The sequence below is a fragment of the Vanellus vanellus genome (assembly GCF_965231255.1).
Source record: "Vanellus vanellus genome assembly, chromosome: 21".
NCBI classification, from domain to species: domain Eukaryota; kingdom Metazoa; phylum Chordata; class Aves; order Charadriiformes; family Charadriidae; genus Vanellus; species Vanellus vanellus.
In genome coordinates this window covers 2586308-2602559 of record NC_138926.1, presented here as the reverse complement: position 1 = coordinate 2602559, position 16252 = coordinate 2586308, and the positions used below count along the sequence as shown (strand labels likewise).

Sequence of the window (16252 nt, the reverse complement as noted above, 5' to 3'; positions counted from 1 at the left end):
GTAGTCCATTCAAATGGATATGTGCTGTTGGAAATGGGAGAGGCAGATATCTCCTTCCAGCACAATTTGGATATAACTCAACTGGGAAGAAGAGGATAATACAACTTTTTCAAAGAGAGATGCTGGCATTTAAGTCTCCTGGAGGTGTGAGTTTTGCCTACGCTGCTTTGAGTCAGATCCAGGGTAGTCTCTACCCACTGCTGCAAACTGGCTTGAAGCCCACATTTTTCTGTCAGATTTGTTTATCCATTTTTATATCCCCCCAGCTTCTACTGCTGATGGAGAAGAAAAATTATTTTTCTTCCTACAGAAATTCTGTTCCTTAGAAAATTAAGGCAAGCACATATAGCTTTGCCTAAAAGCCGCTTACAGGAATGGCACATTTATTACTGTAATTAGTTATTTTCTTATGTTAAAGACCTGTAAGGTTTATTAAATTGGTGATCCTCTTAATGTTAAATTCACAATGAGACTCAAGTCTCCTGTTACATACTAAAGTAATTGTGTTCTTAGTAACAGTCAGTCAGCCAAAGATAGGTTTATTTAAGGGTATAAATATTGTCCTTGTTTTTCTTCGGTGCGTGGGTGTGCGTGTTCTGTACAGCTGTGGGACAATGGAGTTAGAGCAACGCTTGTGTTCAGGGCTGGGAAATGTGCAACTGGGAGAGCTAGTGGCCTGGCTGCTTCAAACGTGTTCAGTAGTGTTCATAGAATCACAGGATGGTTTGGGTTGGAAGGGACCTTACAAAGACCATCTAGTTCCACCCCACCCCACCCCACCCCCCCCCCCCCACACACACACACTGGACAGGGCCACCTCCCCCCAGCCCAGGTTGCCCCAAGCCCCGTCCAACCCGGTCTTGAACACCTCCAGGGATGGGGCAGCCACAGCTGCTCTGGGCAACCTGCCCCAGGGGCTCACCACCCTCACAGGGAAAAATTTCTTCCTAATCTCTAAATCTCCCCTCTTTCAGTGTAAAACCATTCCCCCTCGTCCCATGGCTCCCCTCCCTGATCCAGAGTCCCTCCCCAGCTCTCCTGGAGCCCCTTTAGGCACTGGAAGGGGCTCTAAGGTCTCCGCGGAGCCTTCTCTTCTCCAGGCTGAACCCCCCCCAATTCTCCCAGCCTGTCCTCCCAGCAGAGGGGCTCCAGCCCTCGCAGCATCTCTGGGGCCTCCTCTGGCCCCGCTCCAACAGCTCCGTGTCCTTCTGCTGTTGGGACCCCCCGAGCTGGAGGCAGCACTGCAGGGGGGTCTCACGAGAGTGGAGTAGAGGGGCACAATCCCCCCCTCGCCCTGCTGGCCACGCTGCTGGGGCTGCAGCTCGGGCTGCAGCTGGCTTTCTGGGCTGCCAGCACACATTGCCGGCTCCTGGTGAGCTTCTTATCCACCAACACCCTCAAGTCCTCCTCATGGTTGCTGTCCATCCATTCTCCGCCCAGCCTGGATTTGTGCTCGGGATTGCCGTGACCCATGTGCAGGACCCTGCACTTGGCCCTGTTGAACTTCATAAGGTTCACATGGACCGACATGTGAAAGGGGAGAGCTCACTCGTAGTAGCTGCAGCATCCCTTTTCCATGGGCAGTGCTGGAAATAGCAGGAATTTGTGTGGGTGCAGAGAACATGCTCTGCTCCAGCCCTAGGTAAGCCACAGTGATGTTTGTTGGATGTCTACAGTGTATGTCCGCATCTGGGCCAGGGTGATCCTGGATTCCCTGTGTCAAGGGAGAAATAGATATTCCCTTGCTTTTATCCTAATCTAGTTGTCTGAAGTAGGTGAACCGGACCCAAAGTGCCTGTTTATCTCTGGTGACTGTAAAAGTAGCCTCGGGTAGATAACACAGTTGTAGCTGTGTACCTCGTGCATGTCTGGAGTTGAATGAGATGAATCACTCCCTCTAGCACTGTTGCTGTTAGTTAATGAATACAGGCATGCTGAATGATTTTGACTTATTTACTGCAGCTCTTTATGGTGTGGTGAAGCACATGTAAATTTGACCCATGTCAAGTGAAAATGAGAGCTTCAGGGAGGGGGATGAGAAAGATTCCCCCATTGTTCATCCCATATGTGGGCTGGTAGCTTGAATTGTAATTGTCTGACTCTAAAGTTTTGGGGACAAGGACCAAGTTGTTTCCATATTTTACGCTGCAGCGTAGAACTGAATTCTGTTACATATAACAGCTTTTGGACTGCTCATCTCTGTTCAGAGATCTTTTGGTGGACCAGCTTAGAAGCGTTTGTAATGACTTGGATCAGGGAAGTCATCTGTTTGCTCCTTTCATTAGAAAATGGATTTGATGTAATACTTTTTTGTTCCAGAGCTGTAAGAGAAGCCATACTGAAGTGCCTTTCTTCCTCTTGCTTGAGCATTTGCTATTTTGGACATTATTCATGTTTTGTAGCGCATTGTATAAAGCAGGAAAAAGCTTATTTACCCGATCTCACCCACATCACTAATGAGCTATCTCTGGCCAGCATCAGGGACCATATTTTTCTCCTCCTGCTCTGTGAAGCCTGTGCTGATCTTCCTGTTTGATCACTTCTCCTTTCATGAAAGCCTCACCTAAAACCCCTCGTTCCTCTAGGCCGTAGGGCCTGGTACAGCACGGCAAGAGAAACACGTGGTACCGAGTGTTTGAGAGGCCCCTGTGATGGTGACTGCTACCCCAGCACAGCTCACGGCTTATGAAAGAGCAGCTGGAGGAAGGAGAAGATGGGAAAGAATGGCAGAACAAATGAAAAGAGGGAGGTTGGAGTTCTGGCCTCACTGAAGTAAATGAATTTTAGTGATTAAGGAATTTTAATATGTTCATGTACTTATACCAATAGCTTCAAACATCTTTTTGAAAAGCTCACCTCCTACGTATAAGCAGCTCTGTCATTAACTTGTTTTTCCGCTGTATGAGCTATCCAGCTTCTTCCAGTGCTTCTGCCTGAGTCTATGTGCACAGATGTTTGGAAAATCAGGTACTTAATGAGGAGTCCAAGTATGGAGTTCAGGAACGTATGTTGGACTCTTACCTCTGAAAATCTCCTCTTTAGAAACCCGAAGTAGTAATGAATAGAATACTGGATCTCACAGTTATCACTAACACTCAGCAAGGCTCTGCAACGTGGTGCAGGAAGAGATGATCACATACTGCATTGTAACCCTGAGGTTCAGTCTTCCTTGTTAAAAAGGCAGAAGTACAACTTCCAGCACAGAGGAGATTTCAGCTGTATTTGCACATATATGTAAAAATATACAGGCTACCGCTTAGCAGGCGGTAGTCCATAGCATGCAGTCAGATTTTAAGTTCCTTTCTTTTTCTTTCTTCTTTGTTGCAGGCAAGAGGTGCAGATATCCCTGACATTGCAGGGGAGCTGGCGCTCCGGACCTGTGGCAGCACAGCGAGTATGAAAGTGAAGAATGTGAAAAAGTAAGAGCGGTGTTCTCGGATTTTCTTGTCTTTGTTTTGATATCCTGGGGTTTAGCTATTGTGCTGCCATACCGCCAGGGCATTCGGCAGCAATTTTTGATAGTATCTTCCTCAGAGCAACCAAAATCCCTGTGAAACAAAGTTAATTATGTAATGTAGTCTAAAACTGGGGACGTGAGAAGTTTTATTGGCTCTCTCACCTGTTTCTAGCTATAGAAGCAAGGCTTGTTAGAGTTTTGAACCGCACTGTTACTGTACTTTTACATATTTGTGATCTCTTCCTGGAACGGATTAATTTAGGAAAAAGAACATATATATAAAAAAACCTAAAGAGAAGCCCAAGCAATGTATAAACGAGATAATTTTCCCTTTCTCGCTGTGCTGTGGGAAGCTAAACCAGGACAAGTGGGTGGCCTAGATATATTTTTCATTTGATATTTTTTCTCTTTTCCTTTTTTTGCTTTCTGCCCTGTCCCTCTTCATTTGAATGGGTTTTGCACAATTTTTCTTTTTTTAGGGGTATTTTTTTCTTCTCTGATCTCCCAGGTGGTTTTTTTTTTCTTTTTTTTTTTTTTTTTCTGTGGGCTTACACTGTCTTTCTCTCTCATTCTCTCCCAGAGAATGTAAACCAACTTATGCTTGCGGCTAAGGTTTCAAACCTCTAACCTGCAAAGGGGATCAAAATTAATCAATATTACTTGACTTGTCTTTGCTAAGAGTGCTGACTTGAGGACCAGAACTGCCCGATATTGATCGATCTGTGCGTTCAGATCACTTCTCTGTAGTGCTCTGATGCTGTAAGGGAAATGGCTCTTTGTTCTAGTGCTGAGCAGCCAGATGCTGCATCTCACTTCCCACTTATATTCCCGTGGGAAGAGAGAGCTAGATAATGACAATCTCATTGGCTCACCACCAGAAATATCTATAGGAGTCTATAATAGCTTCAGCAGAAGCAAGAGCATGTTGCAGAGCCAGAGGATCTCCCCGTCAGCCATCATTGTAACTGGAGACACTTGGGAATAATTATGCCTCACTTTTGAATTTTAAAAAAGCAAAGGATAAATAGCGTTTGTTCTGCACCCTCAGATACATCAACCCGGGACTGATGGGCTGTGATGCCTTTCACAGGTAAAGTTCTACTTTCCTATGTGTCTCGTGTAAGGCTGTTTATTTGCACTGCAAAAATGCATTTGTAAAGGTAGAGCGGCTTGTACCTGCACCGTGTCTTAAAGATGTGGGCTTTGGTGTCGATGAAATGCCACACAATTCTTTAAGGATGCAATTTAGTTTTCCTTTCTCACTCAGTTCCTTTCTCCACTGTTTTGGTGCATCACATCAGCAATCCCCTCTGTTGCCTTGGCTTTAGGATGAGAAAGTCGTTACTATTTCGTGTCAGTAACTGCGTTTTATAACAGTACTCGATGCTGAGCATTGTTTCAGTGATTTGCATCTATCTTATGGTGTGCTTTTGATGTGCTTCAGGTTATCCTTTACAAAGGGTCATTTCCCGAAGATGGCTGAATGTGCACATTTCCATTATGAAAACGTGGACTTTGGCAACATACAGGTGAGTTTCGGGTTTCTTTTCTATACAAAACATCCATTGCCTTTGGCTGCCAGCTATCCTGGTGGGGGAGGCGGTAGAGGCACCTCCACTAAGGTTTGTTTAGTTTGTTGCAAAACGTTTAGTGGTAAGCAGTTAAAACAATAGGATCTCGTTATTTGGAATCACTTCCGTGTCCTGGGCCAGCGTCTGTCCTCAGCCATGTGGGTTGAGGCTGGAGATGATTTTATTTCCGCTGGATTTGACTGATATCACTGTTTTCAGACTGCATCAAACATTCATTATTGAGTCAGCTGTAATAACAGCATGGATATTTTTAGCTTGTGTGTGTATCTTTAAACAATTGTGTGCACGTATTTATGTAAATATAAATAATTTGCATTTATTCCTTCTCTTCATGTTACCTCAGCTCTGCATTGTGCATTGCAGTAGCTGTGTCATCAGAATACAAGAAATTGCTAGTCAGCCTGAGTTGTATTTCTGGAAGCGTGCAGGCTTCACTCCTTTGTGATCCATCCGTCAGAAATATAGGCAGAAGCGTTTTTCATTGAGCAGTACTGGGGAGGGCTGGGAACCAAGAATCACTGCTGCTTTCTCATAGACAGAGCACATCTTGTTCTGCACTTAGAGAAGCAGGAATGCCTCCAGCATCTGCCAGCCTTCCAGCCAAAAAGAGGTTACAACCTTTTCATTTGTAAAACATTTCCTGTAATATAGAGTGAATTATTTACAGCCTTTCATGTTTCTGTACTTGACAGTTTTGCAAGCAGAATTATGCATCCTTTTTTTCTGTCTCTGTAAAATTCCTGCTGGGAAGGAGTTTGGGTCCTATTCAGGGCTCGTATCTGCTGTTATTCACACTTAGTGGCTCTAAGTAGGTCCATTCTACTGAGCAGGGGCTGTTTGTGCATTGGCAGACACACACGCACAAAGGCAGAACAAGTTAGATGAAGTAGTGGGTTTAAGAAGACACCGGTGCAGAGCTCGGTTCCTAACGAGGTCTCTGGAAGATGCGCTGCTGACGCAAATGGGAGCAGTCCTCAGTCTTCTGAAGCAAAACTGTGTTTCTTTATTCTCACTTTTCTGTGTATAAGGAATAGTGTGACTAATCTATGTCCCTACTTTTAGTCTCCTGGTAATTTTCTGATTTGACACCACTAATTTTTGAGGCATTTTGGAGAGAAGTTTTATGTTGGAGTAGATGTTGAACAGGTTTTTGTACACACGCAGATGTTTTTTGCATCGTGTGGTCCTCTGAGTTTTCCTTTCCATCATTCAGGACAATGTGCAAGCTAGAGACAGATTGCAACCTTTGCATGGCACTACTATTTAAAGCATTTTGAAGACAAATAATTTCATTCTTTTGTGGGTTTAAGCATTTCTTGGAATGTTTTAAGGATGACAGGACATACTTGTAGGGTTGATACGCTGAGATTTTTGTGTTTGTGAGGGAGAGAAGTAAAATCAGATATAATATGCTTCACAGATTTTCTTTGTGTTGTTCTGCCGACAATCCTGGAGCATGTTCTGGTGGGAAGTTTCCACAAGCAGGAGTGGTACTGTCTAGCACTCGTTTTTGGGGTGTCATTGCTGCTCCACAGCTTTCCACACTCCTGCCCAGTCATCAAGTCTGTCTGTGCCCTCTGACACTAGCAGAACACCAACTGCTCTAACCAGAGGGGTGATCAGGCTGAAAAACCATACCTGGGGAAGGATATAGCCCGGGAAGAAAAGGGTGGTGAGCCACATCAGGCCCCTGAGCTGTTTTCTCTCACAGTGTCTGGGGTGTGAAGCCAGGAGGAGAACGGTGGATGATGGCAGCATGGGGGGCACAGTCATAAAGGTGTGACTGTGTGTGCGTTTGGGGGTCAGTTCTCGGTTTCCATCACTGTGACCTCTGAAAAACTGTACACGCTGAACTATTTGTGTACCTAAAGCAAAACCTGTGCTTAAATAAGATGAATCAGCCCCTAATTACCAGCTCTGTGCCTCTTGTCCCTTCCTTTTTTTTAAGCAAGACTTCTCATAGATCCCCATGGTGTCATGACTTTTTAATATGAATAAAAATACTTTGCTCCTGAAATGCAAAAGGGTAGGGCATCACAGTGTCTCCTTAGTAGAAGACCAGTGTTAATGGTAAAATAAATTAAAGCTATTAATACAACAGCAGTATTAGTTTACAGACTTAAAAATAGGTTCATCTAGGGCTCATGCATTTTAATCAAGTGGCATTCATTGGTGGCTCCTTTGTGATAACAAGGTAGACTAGAGAATAGCAGTAGGCTGAAGTGACTTGGAAATGACAGCTTGGCACCTAATAGCGAATTACCGAGTTGCATCTGAGGGGTGGTGGGTGTAAACTCCTTTCAAAATCTATTCACTGTTAAAAATTTGCATAGTAGAAGTGCAGTATTATCTGGCTGTGTCAGGAATTGTGTAATGCCGTCTATTAACAGCCTGGCCAAATTTCAGATTGTTTTGTAACGTTTATGTCACTTATAATATGGTTTCATGGTGTAATCGGTATTAATATCTTGGCATTTCACCTCATGAGATCGTTTTAAATTAACTTTCTGAGATGTATAAAAAAGGACTGGTTCTCTTCTTATCTTGGTACCATGCTAACAGAACTGGGTGCGTTTTGGGATGCTTTTTCTCTTCAGAAATGTTCTGCTGTACTGCTTTCAACGGCGATGTATTTTAACCTTATCTGCCTCTGGCCAGCAGGACACACGTTGCGTCAGCAGGAAATTGCGGGTTTAGCAGGCAAAGGTAGTTGTTGTCAAAGCTGTATTTACAGGATGGGCTTTACAGATTGCGTCAGTGCCAGAAGTTCCCTGGTGTTTTGCTGAAATACCTTACATTCATTACCGCGACTGTTTTTCAAGGCTACATCATTGATTTTTAATTTCACCATGAAAAACAGGGTTCTGCATAACAGATTTATTTTAGTCTACCATTGGATAAGTGTTTAGGAGCTGTGTTAGCAGGAGCAGAACTGTGGTTCAGCCTTGCTATGGTCTATGTCTCCTAAATGAGATGTTATTAGGCCATGGCTGGGTTGTAATTACTCAGCGTTGGTTCGGCTGGCTTCACAGAACCAGAGACTAGCTGGTGTTGGAAGGGACCTTTAAAGGTCATCTACTCCAGCCTTCCTTCTCTCCTAAGCTCCGCTGCCTTTCCACAGTTCTTGGCTAACATCTGCTGGTGCTGCCTCTCCCCTCTCTTGAACATCAAAACTCCATTCATTCATCTACAGAGCAAACATTTCTTGCACGCACATCTCTGTACGGGACACCTCAGTGTTCAGTTAAGCACTGGAGAATGGAGTTGAAAGTCCTCAGCATCCCTTATGGGCAGAAGGGCTCACCGTGCATCTAACTTCAGAAGTGCCTAAATCATCCCAATGTAACTTAAAATAATATGGTCACAATCAGTTTCTAGGGCAGCTCGTTAAATTTAAGCATGATTTCAGTGTCTGCTAATTGACAAGCTTCCTTCTCAGGGGCTGGAGTTGGTCCAGCGTGGTGCGGTGTACTGCAGACAGCTGCACCAATGTGGCCAGAGGTGATGTGCACGCACCAAACGGCGCAGCATCTGCCAGAGACTCGTCTGAGTTGAAGTTGAGCGCACGAGCATGGTGCTCAGCCCCGGCTGATTTGATTGTGGTGTTCTCGTTGGGTGTTTTAGCTGTAGAGCTGTTCGCGTTAACTCATTCACATGTAATTGGAGTATCTCAGTACAGCAGTTGTGTCACATAGTCTCCCTGCCTTCTAGTGAGCTTCAGGGCTTGTTAATACAGAGGAATGGGGCTATTTCAACAAAACCCCAATGTCGCCAAGTTATACAAAGTAGAATGATTCCCCCCCTCACATGGTGAAAATGTGATTTTACTTTACTTAGTGCTATGTGCCATTACTATAAACAGGAGAAATAGTGATTAGGTATTCCATAAATATCTTTACTTCCTGCCAGAAATAAAGACACTGTTCTTCACTTTAAAGAATTAAGAAATTATCTTTAGCCAAGTAGGTTTTAGTAATGGAAAATGGAGAGCTGATCAGCTCTGCACTTCCCAGATAATATTCTTTGCTCCCTGAAATGCCCATTGGTAAAGGAGAGGAATTGCTGTAATGCACATCCCTATCACTTCACAATCTTGTGTTTGACGCAGCTTTACCCCTTCAGACAGCACGGTCTCTGTCTCCCCGTGTTTGCGGTTCTGTAGCTGCCGTTTAAAAATAACCTCCTGTCGGAACAGGGACCAGGGTTGGATTACGGTGCATGGAAGAGCCTCTCCTTATCTGTTAAGCCTTGGCATTCCAAGCGGTAGGAGCACGTTATCAGCGGTAAAGGAAGTATTTCAACCCGAATCATTTCCGCCTGCGGAGGCATCAGCTGCCAGGAATTCCTGTTAGGAGCTCGGCGGTATTGTTTGCTGTTTGACTGCCGTTGGTAGGCTGCAGCCTTCCAGCCGAGCCCATGGGCTGCCGGGCTTTCGACAGGGGCTGTGGTTTGCGCCTGGAATTGTATTTTCCTGTTGTGTTTTAAGAGTTAGAAAGGTTGCAAAGAGCAGTTGAGTTCTTCTTCTGCCTTTTGTCAGCAATGCCTGTTGAGAAGATATTTTTCGGGGTCATCTTCTTTCGGTTTGCCTTTTTTCTTTTATTTAATAATACTCCAGGAAAGGGGGTGCGGAGCGGATGCGTGCTTGTGAAAGTGTCTGTGTTAATCATACAGTCAGATTTTTTCCTGAGATGGATTGCAAAGGAAACAAAAATGGGAAAGCCAGAGCAGATGCCCTCCTCTGGAATTAACTGGGGTAGTTTATAAGACGTTTCTGCCACAGCTAAAAGCAGTCCTCCGCGTAGATGGGCTAAAAACAATGGGAATGGAGGAGTGCTCCCTGATCTGTGTCTGTGTGAAGTCAGACAGCTGAGCTCGAATCTCCTCCCAGCAGTGATTTTTAAACTAAGCCTGCTCACTGCCTTCAGTGTAGGAGGGCTTGTTCGTTCCCCCAGCTCTCCTGTGGGCATGATAATTTTCACTGTCTTGGCAGTCAGGAGCTGCTACAGGCTGTAATGTCTTCATTTATTCCACTCATTTGCAAAGTGTTTAAAAAGACAAAAAATTGTTTATTTTAAAAAGCGAAACATGAAACAGCTGCCCTCCCCGCCCCTCCTGGCCTCAATCCCTTTTAAAAGATGGAAATACATAGTAAAATCACAAAAATTGCCCTGAATTTTGCTGTGTATTGGTGCTATGAAAGACAATTTTGCTGGATTTTGCTTTGTCTTTACGAATATATGAGTGGTTACGCCGTGCATACCCACACTGCGTACGAAGCAGTGCTCCTCTTGAGCCTTTCATCTCTGAATGCCGTTAATCTCCCCCCAGAATGATTTTGCCATATTCCGATACGCTATTTTCCCCTTCTTTAGACCAAGGCCTTCCCCTCCTGTTCCCTGCCTTTTCCCTGTGGTTTCTCTCCTGTTGCCTTCTAAAGTGGTAGGGGGAGATGTTGCAAGGGCTGCTTTGAGGCCGTGGGTATATAAAACCAATGATGTTCATAGTGTAGGTGGAAACTGCTTCTGTTAACTTAATAATTCCAGCCACAACTCCCTGAAAACTGGCACAGTCTCCTGCCAAGATCAACAGATTTTTAAAATTTGGAGTCTCTAGGCCAAGCTTCTCCGTGCCAAAAAAGTTAGGAAAATATTCGAGTAAGTTCACCTCAGTTTTTGGATTCTTCTGTTTCCTGGTCTTGCATCCAACTTGCCACTGACTCCTCAGAAAAAATTCTTCCCTGGAACAAGATCACACCTGTGAAATTCCAGCTTGCTTGGTTTCCTTCCAGTGAAATGGGGAGAAATCCAGCGTGGGTTTTATCGTGGAAGGGTAACTTCACGTATGGAGAGTATCTCTCCGTGAAACTTCACCATTGCTGCTCGCGCATTTACTACTTCTTCTACAGTTGTTTGCTGTCGAGAAAGCTGACAGCTGTTTTAGGGAGCCAGCTTTAATGGGCAGGAGTCATGTAGATTGTCTACCAGATATTAAAGGCTGCTCAAAACCCGGCAGGATAGCATTTCATGGGTAAGCAGGTCCTTCCACTCACCCCGCAGTCGTCGCTTTGCTGAAGGAGTTTGCGATCCTCCAGCAATCCCCCCTTTTTCCTTCGGTGTTCCCTGTGGCTTTAGCTGCTAAATCATTCTTAAAGCACATTATATGCTTTGTTCTCGCCTTCCTCCCCTTGACTGACACTTACTGCAATTAATAATTTATAAATCTGTTTATCTTTTTTTAATAAAGTAAAAGGTAATTTGTCTGCCATTACTGAACTGACTGGTTATTGAATTGCCTGTCATAGGGAGGAAAGTGGTTTTTTTTCTGTTAATATTTGTCTAGATTAGCTCTCTGTCCGATTCCATGTACGTCCTTTATCTTAAGCTGATCATCTAGGCCTATAAATTGAAGGGTAGACTATAACCCACAAATAATTGTTAATAGCAAATGAGATCTTACCTATTGATTCAGTTGGACAGGTATTTCTGCTTTTTTTTATTTTTCTCCTTTTGCCTTTGGATGTTTTTAAGAGTTTATCTAGGCTGGTTCATTTCTCCCCTCAGTGTTGTCACGGGAGAACAGAACCCAGTGCCATGTTTCTCTATCTGGGACAAGATGGCCAATCTGGGGTGCTCTGTTTATGGAGTGATTTTGAGTATTCACAGAATCCCAGTATCCCAGACTGGTCTGGGCTGGAAGGGCCCTCTGGAGCTCACCCAGTCCCACCCCCTGCCAGAGCAGGGGCACCTCCAGCAGTGGCACAGGATGGCGTCCAGGTGGGTTTGGAATGTCTCCAGAGTGGGAGACTCCCCCACCTCCCCGGGCAGCCTGTGCCAGTGCTCTGCCACCCTCACAGGAAGAAAGTCCCTCCTCATGTTTAGATGGAACTTCCTATGTTCAAGTCTGTGCCCATTACCTTTTGTCCTATCACTGGGCACCACTGAAAAAAGACTGTTCCCATCCCCCTGGCACCCTCCCTTTAAGTATTTATAAGATCCCCCTATAGTCGTCTTTTTTCTAGACTGAAAAGCCCCAAGTCCCTCAGCCTTTCTTCATAAGAAAGATGCTTCAGTCCCCTCATCATCTTCATAGCCCTTTGCCTGGACTGTCTCCAGCAGTTCCCTGTCCTTCTGGAACTGGGGAGCCCAGAACTGGACACAGTGCTCCAGATGTGGCCTCTCCAGGGCAGAGCAGAGGGGGAGGATGACCTCCCTCCACCTGCTGGCCACACTGTTCTTGATGTTCCCCAGGATGCCCTTGGCCTTCTCGGCCACCAGGGAACACTGCTGCCTCATGGTCATCCTGTTGTCCACCAGGACTCCCAGGTCCCTTTCCACACAGGTGCTCTCCATCAGGTCAGCCCCCAACCTGTACTTCCCCGCCACTGTCTGTGTTTCTTCTCTGCCTTATTAGTATGAGAAAGATCACACTGCAAATTTGGATGAGTGTTTTCTCCGACTTGAGTTTCTTGAGCTAGATATCTTCTGTTACTTGTGTGTCGAGTACCAGTGGGCCATAGTGGTTTCAGGGAAATCAGAGCCTACTTGGCTCTTCTTTGCAGCTGGGTACTTGGTGCACTCCAATTTAAAAATGTTGACCTCCTGCTTATTTTTTCCAGCTTATTTTTCCTCCTCTGCATTTAACACTGAAAATATAGCAAACTTGTTTGTGGAATTTTAGTCTTTATTGGCTATTTGATGGCATGAGTAAATCTTAAAAGTGGCTGTAACAAGCCCAGCTGTTAACTTTGGCATTGACCTCCTGCTGTTTGCCTCTGTCATAAATCATCTTTAGCAGCGTGTCACAAAAATGTATAAAAATTGTTTTAATTAGTAACTGGAACAGAGTTGTGTTGGAAAATTTTTCTTCCCTGAGGTTTAATGACCTGAAAAAAAACCAGAAAGATGTATTATATGTATAATTAAAATACATTAAAAATTTGAAAAGAATCCGTGGGCTCCAGAAAAATAATCCCTATTTCACTAGTGTTCCATAGTTTGAAAGAGGATTAAAAACCTTATGTTTTTGTATATAGTAAGCCATACTGTTAACAGGAATGGTGTTGAAATGCCGCATGATATCGTACTCAGATCTGCAAGTGTGCCAAGCTGGTGTGATTTTAATAACTAGCAAACTTCATGTTGATATGATCCCTGAGATTTACAGAAGCAGGAGTGTGTTTTTATTCTCCAGTGGAGGTTTGTCATGCCGGTGGATATATTAGCTGTTAAACCAAACATCACTGGGAACGTTTACATTTTGTGTTTACTGTACCTCCTTACAAAAAGGGTAGTTTGTTTAGTTTGTGCTTATGTGCCAGAGTTTTGAGGTTTGCTGACAGAGTTGGCAGCTCAGGGGCAACAAGTTAGGCTACAGGTTTTTAAACTCTTCATTCATCAGCTTAGCTTTCCACCGGGGGGTGTGTACCTTTGTCGTCTAGTTATAAATGTTTTCATTCATTTCCTAGTGAAGAAGTGCAGGTAGGATATAGCCTGATCTTGCACCATTTGCGTTCCTGACCGTCTTGGCTTTGAGACCTCTTGCTGGTGTGTGGGTTTGAGCAGACCAGATACGCTCCATCTGGATTGCCAGGTGTGCTCTGCATCTTGGAGCCCTGTGGAGACCGGTTGCTCGTGATGGCTGCGAGATCTGGTTTCCAGGTAGTTTCCAGTCTTTGAAAATCAACACTGCTTTCCCATCTGCTTCACTCGGTAATGCAATCTCACACAAGGGCATGGGGTGTCGTGAACTCAAGATTGCTCTCCCACTGTAAAATCAGGGAAGAGTTAGAATCATAGAACGGGTAGAGTTGGGAGGGACCTTAGAGACCATCTCGTTCCACCCCCCTGCCCTGGGCAGGGACACCCCTCACCAGCCCAGGTTGCTCCAAGCCCCGTCCAACCTGGCCTTGAACACCTCCAGGGATGGGGCAGCCACAGCCGCTCTGGGCAACCTGTGCCAGGGGCTCACCGCCCTCACAGGGAAAAATTTGTTCCTAATATTTAATCTAAATCTCCCTTCTTCCAGTTTGAAGCTATTACCCCTTGTCCTATGGCTCCCCTCCCTGATCCAGAGTCCCTCCCCAGCTTTCCTGGAGCCCCTTAGGCACTGGAAGGTCACAATAAGGTCTCCCCGGAGCCTTCTCCCGGCTGAACACCCCCAACTTTCTCGGCCCATCCTCCCAGCAGAGGGGCTCCAGCCCTCGCAGCATCTCTGGGGCCTCCTCCAACAAGTCTGTGAGTTGTCTTTGAGTGCTTAGTAAAAGCTTGTTCCTGCACTCGTACTATGATAATCTATCCTGTAAGGTAAGACACTGCAGGGGAACGTGCTGGAACTAACAGTAGTTAGATACTACATGTGAAAATGTTTGCTGTGCTGCGAGAGGATTCTTAAAGCAGTTATGTGTAGCTGTATCAGAGAGTATGTTTCTAGATCTGCTAAGCTGAGACCCAAGTTTTGTTGTTTGTTTTACTTGCAGCAGAGGGATTTGTGCAGAAGATTTCCTGTGAATGGAAACTTTCCCAAGGGTCTGGATTCAGACAGATTTTTAGTTGAAAAGGGAAGGCACACAAACAGGCACGTATTCTCACCCACCCGTGCTATTATCATGTCTAGAAGGCATTTGAACATGTTTGTAGACTTTGATGGGTATGTTATTTTAGCCCTTCCCGTGGTGCTTAAGCAGAAGATAGAGGCTTCTGCTTCCATGTCCTGCAGGCAGGGCTCTGACCTTCGGCTCTCCTGGGCGTCCACATCAACAAGCTCTTTGATCTCCACTGAGGATTCCAAAGATATCAATTACTTATTTCCTCTGACTCTTCATTTGTGGGCATTTTGGCCACAGAACCTGCAAATTCAGGTTGCTCTTTTCCTGGTAAAGCAATTTAAAATTGAATGTTTCCATTATATGTCATGTTTACATACGATTGTGGTTTCTTAAAATATTTACATGAAGAAGCATGTGATCCTCTCACTGCCTCTTCAAGAGTCCCTCTCCTAAAGTATAACTTCTTTTCTCTCTCTTGAAACTAACTGAACAAACTTTGATTCCACTCAGCAGTTCTTCTTTCCATCCCTCTACCATGTTGAATGAAAGAAACATGAATAAAAACTCAGTTACTCGCTATGGGACATATTTTTAAGGTGCAAGACCTCCCCTACCACCATCCTGAATTTCTTTCTTTCAAATATGTTATTTCCCAGAAGGAAGAGAAGCTTGTTTAGGTCTGCATATGTATGTCTGAAGCCCCATCAAATGTTTTTCTGGAGCATCAGGGATTGGTTTGAGAGTTGCAGTCAGAGGTGACACCTCGAAGTACAGAGTGAGCTTTTGGCACCACCACACTCAGAATTATGTCAGTAATAATTTAGAGGGAGGACTGTTGCTTAATAGATACCCACAAATCCAGTGTTTTACAGAGTTGGAAATAAAAATATGTAGTGCCATATACTTTATGTATGTTCGGGATCCATGAACCTGCCTTAAAATTAATTCTGTTCTATTGGAAGACTGCAGAAGCTTATAAATACAGTTAGAACACAAATTGGCTATTAGAAAACCTCACTTTTTGGGTAGGTGGTATTGTCTGGTCCTGCCAATTTACGTTTAGATACTAACAAAGATTCTTGTAAGTTACCTTGAAATTCAGTGCAGCTGTGTAATTGAGGTTTATGGTGCTTGAGTGTTACCCTTCTTTATTGCAAATGAGACATGTTGTAACATTCAGACTTTAAAAGAACTGATTTTGGACCAAGTTCCCATTTATCAGCTTGAAGTAGTTAAAAAAAACCCAAACAACTTCTGTTATTTTTACAGTGTGACTCCAGGAATTTACTTTGAAATGCTGATTGTTTAATAATTCTTTATCTGCTAAGCCCTGCAATGGTTATAGGTGTAGCAATGCTGGAAGGGGCAGGGAACCTGCTGGGAGCTGGAGCCACGGGGAAGGAAGGATTTGCATGAGAGAAAAGGAATGTCATACCAGGACAAGGGTGCTGCCTTGCTAATGGGAGGGAGATGTGGGATTATTTAGGCGTAGTGAAAGTGTGAGAAGCATCAGAGCCTGAGTCAGAGTCCCCTTCTGTGCACCTTCTCTTGTGGCTCAAGGTTTGATTTAATGACAGGCTTCACCATTTGTTTTAAAACTAAATACAAGCTAGATTGAGTTTGGGAAACTCTTTTTGGAGTAGGGAGCTTTTAGGCTAG

At 44.5% G+C, this 16252-nt stretch overlaps 1 protein-coding gene across 1 annotated transcript in view; it reads left to right on the top strand.

Annotated features, from left to right (window-relative positions):
• The window catches only part of ARHGAP32 (Rho GTPase activating protein 32), a 158950-nt gene that overhangs the window by 15051 nt on the left and 127647 nt on the right, over positions 1–16252 (top strand). Inside the window, exons 2-4 of the mRNA XM_082493848.1 lie at positions 3328–3419; positions 4506–4547; positions 4902–4986. Of these exons, the coding sequence (XP_082349974.1) occupies positions 3328–3419; positions 4506–4547; positions 4902–4986 (219 nt within the window). The remainder of the gene's footprint in view (positions 1–3327; positions 3420–4505; positions 4548–4901; positions 4987–16252) is intronic.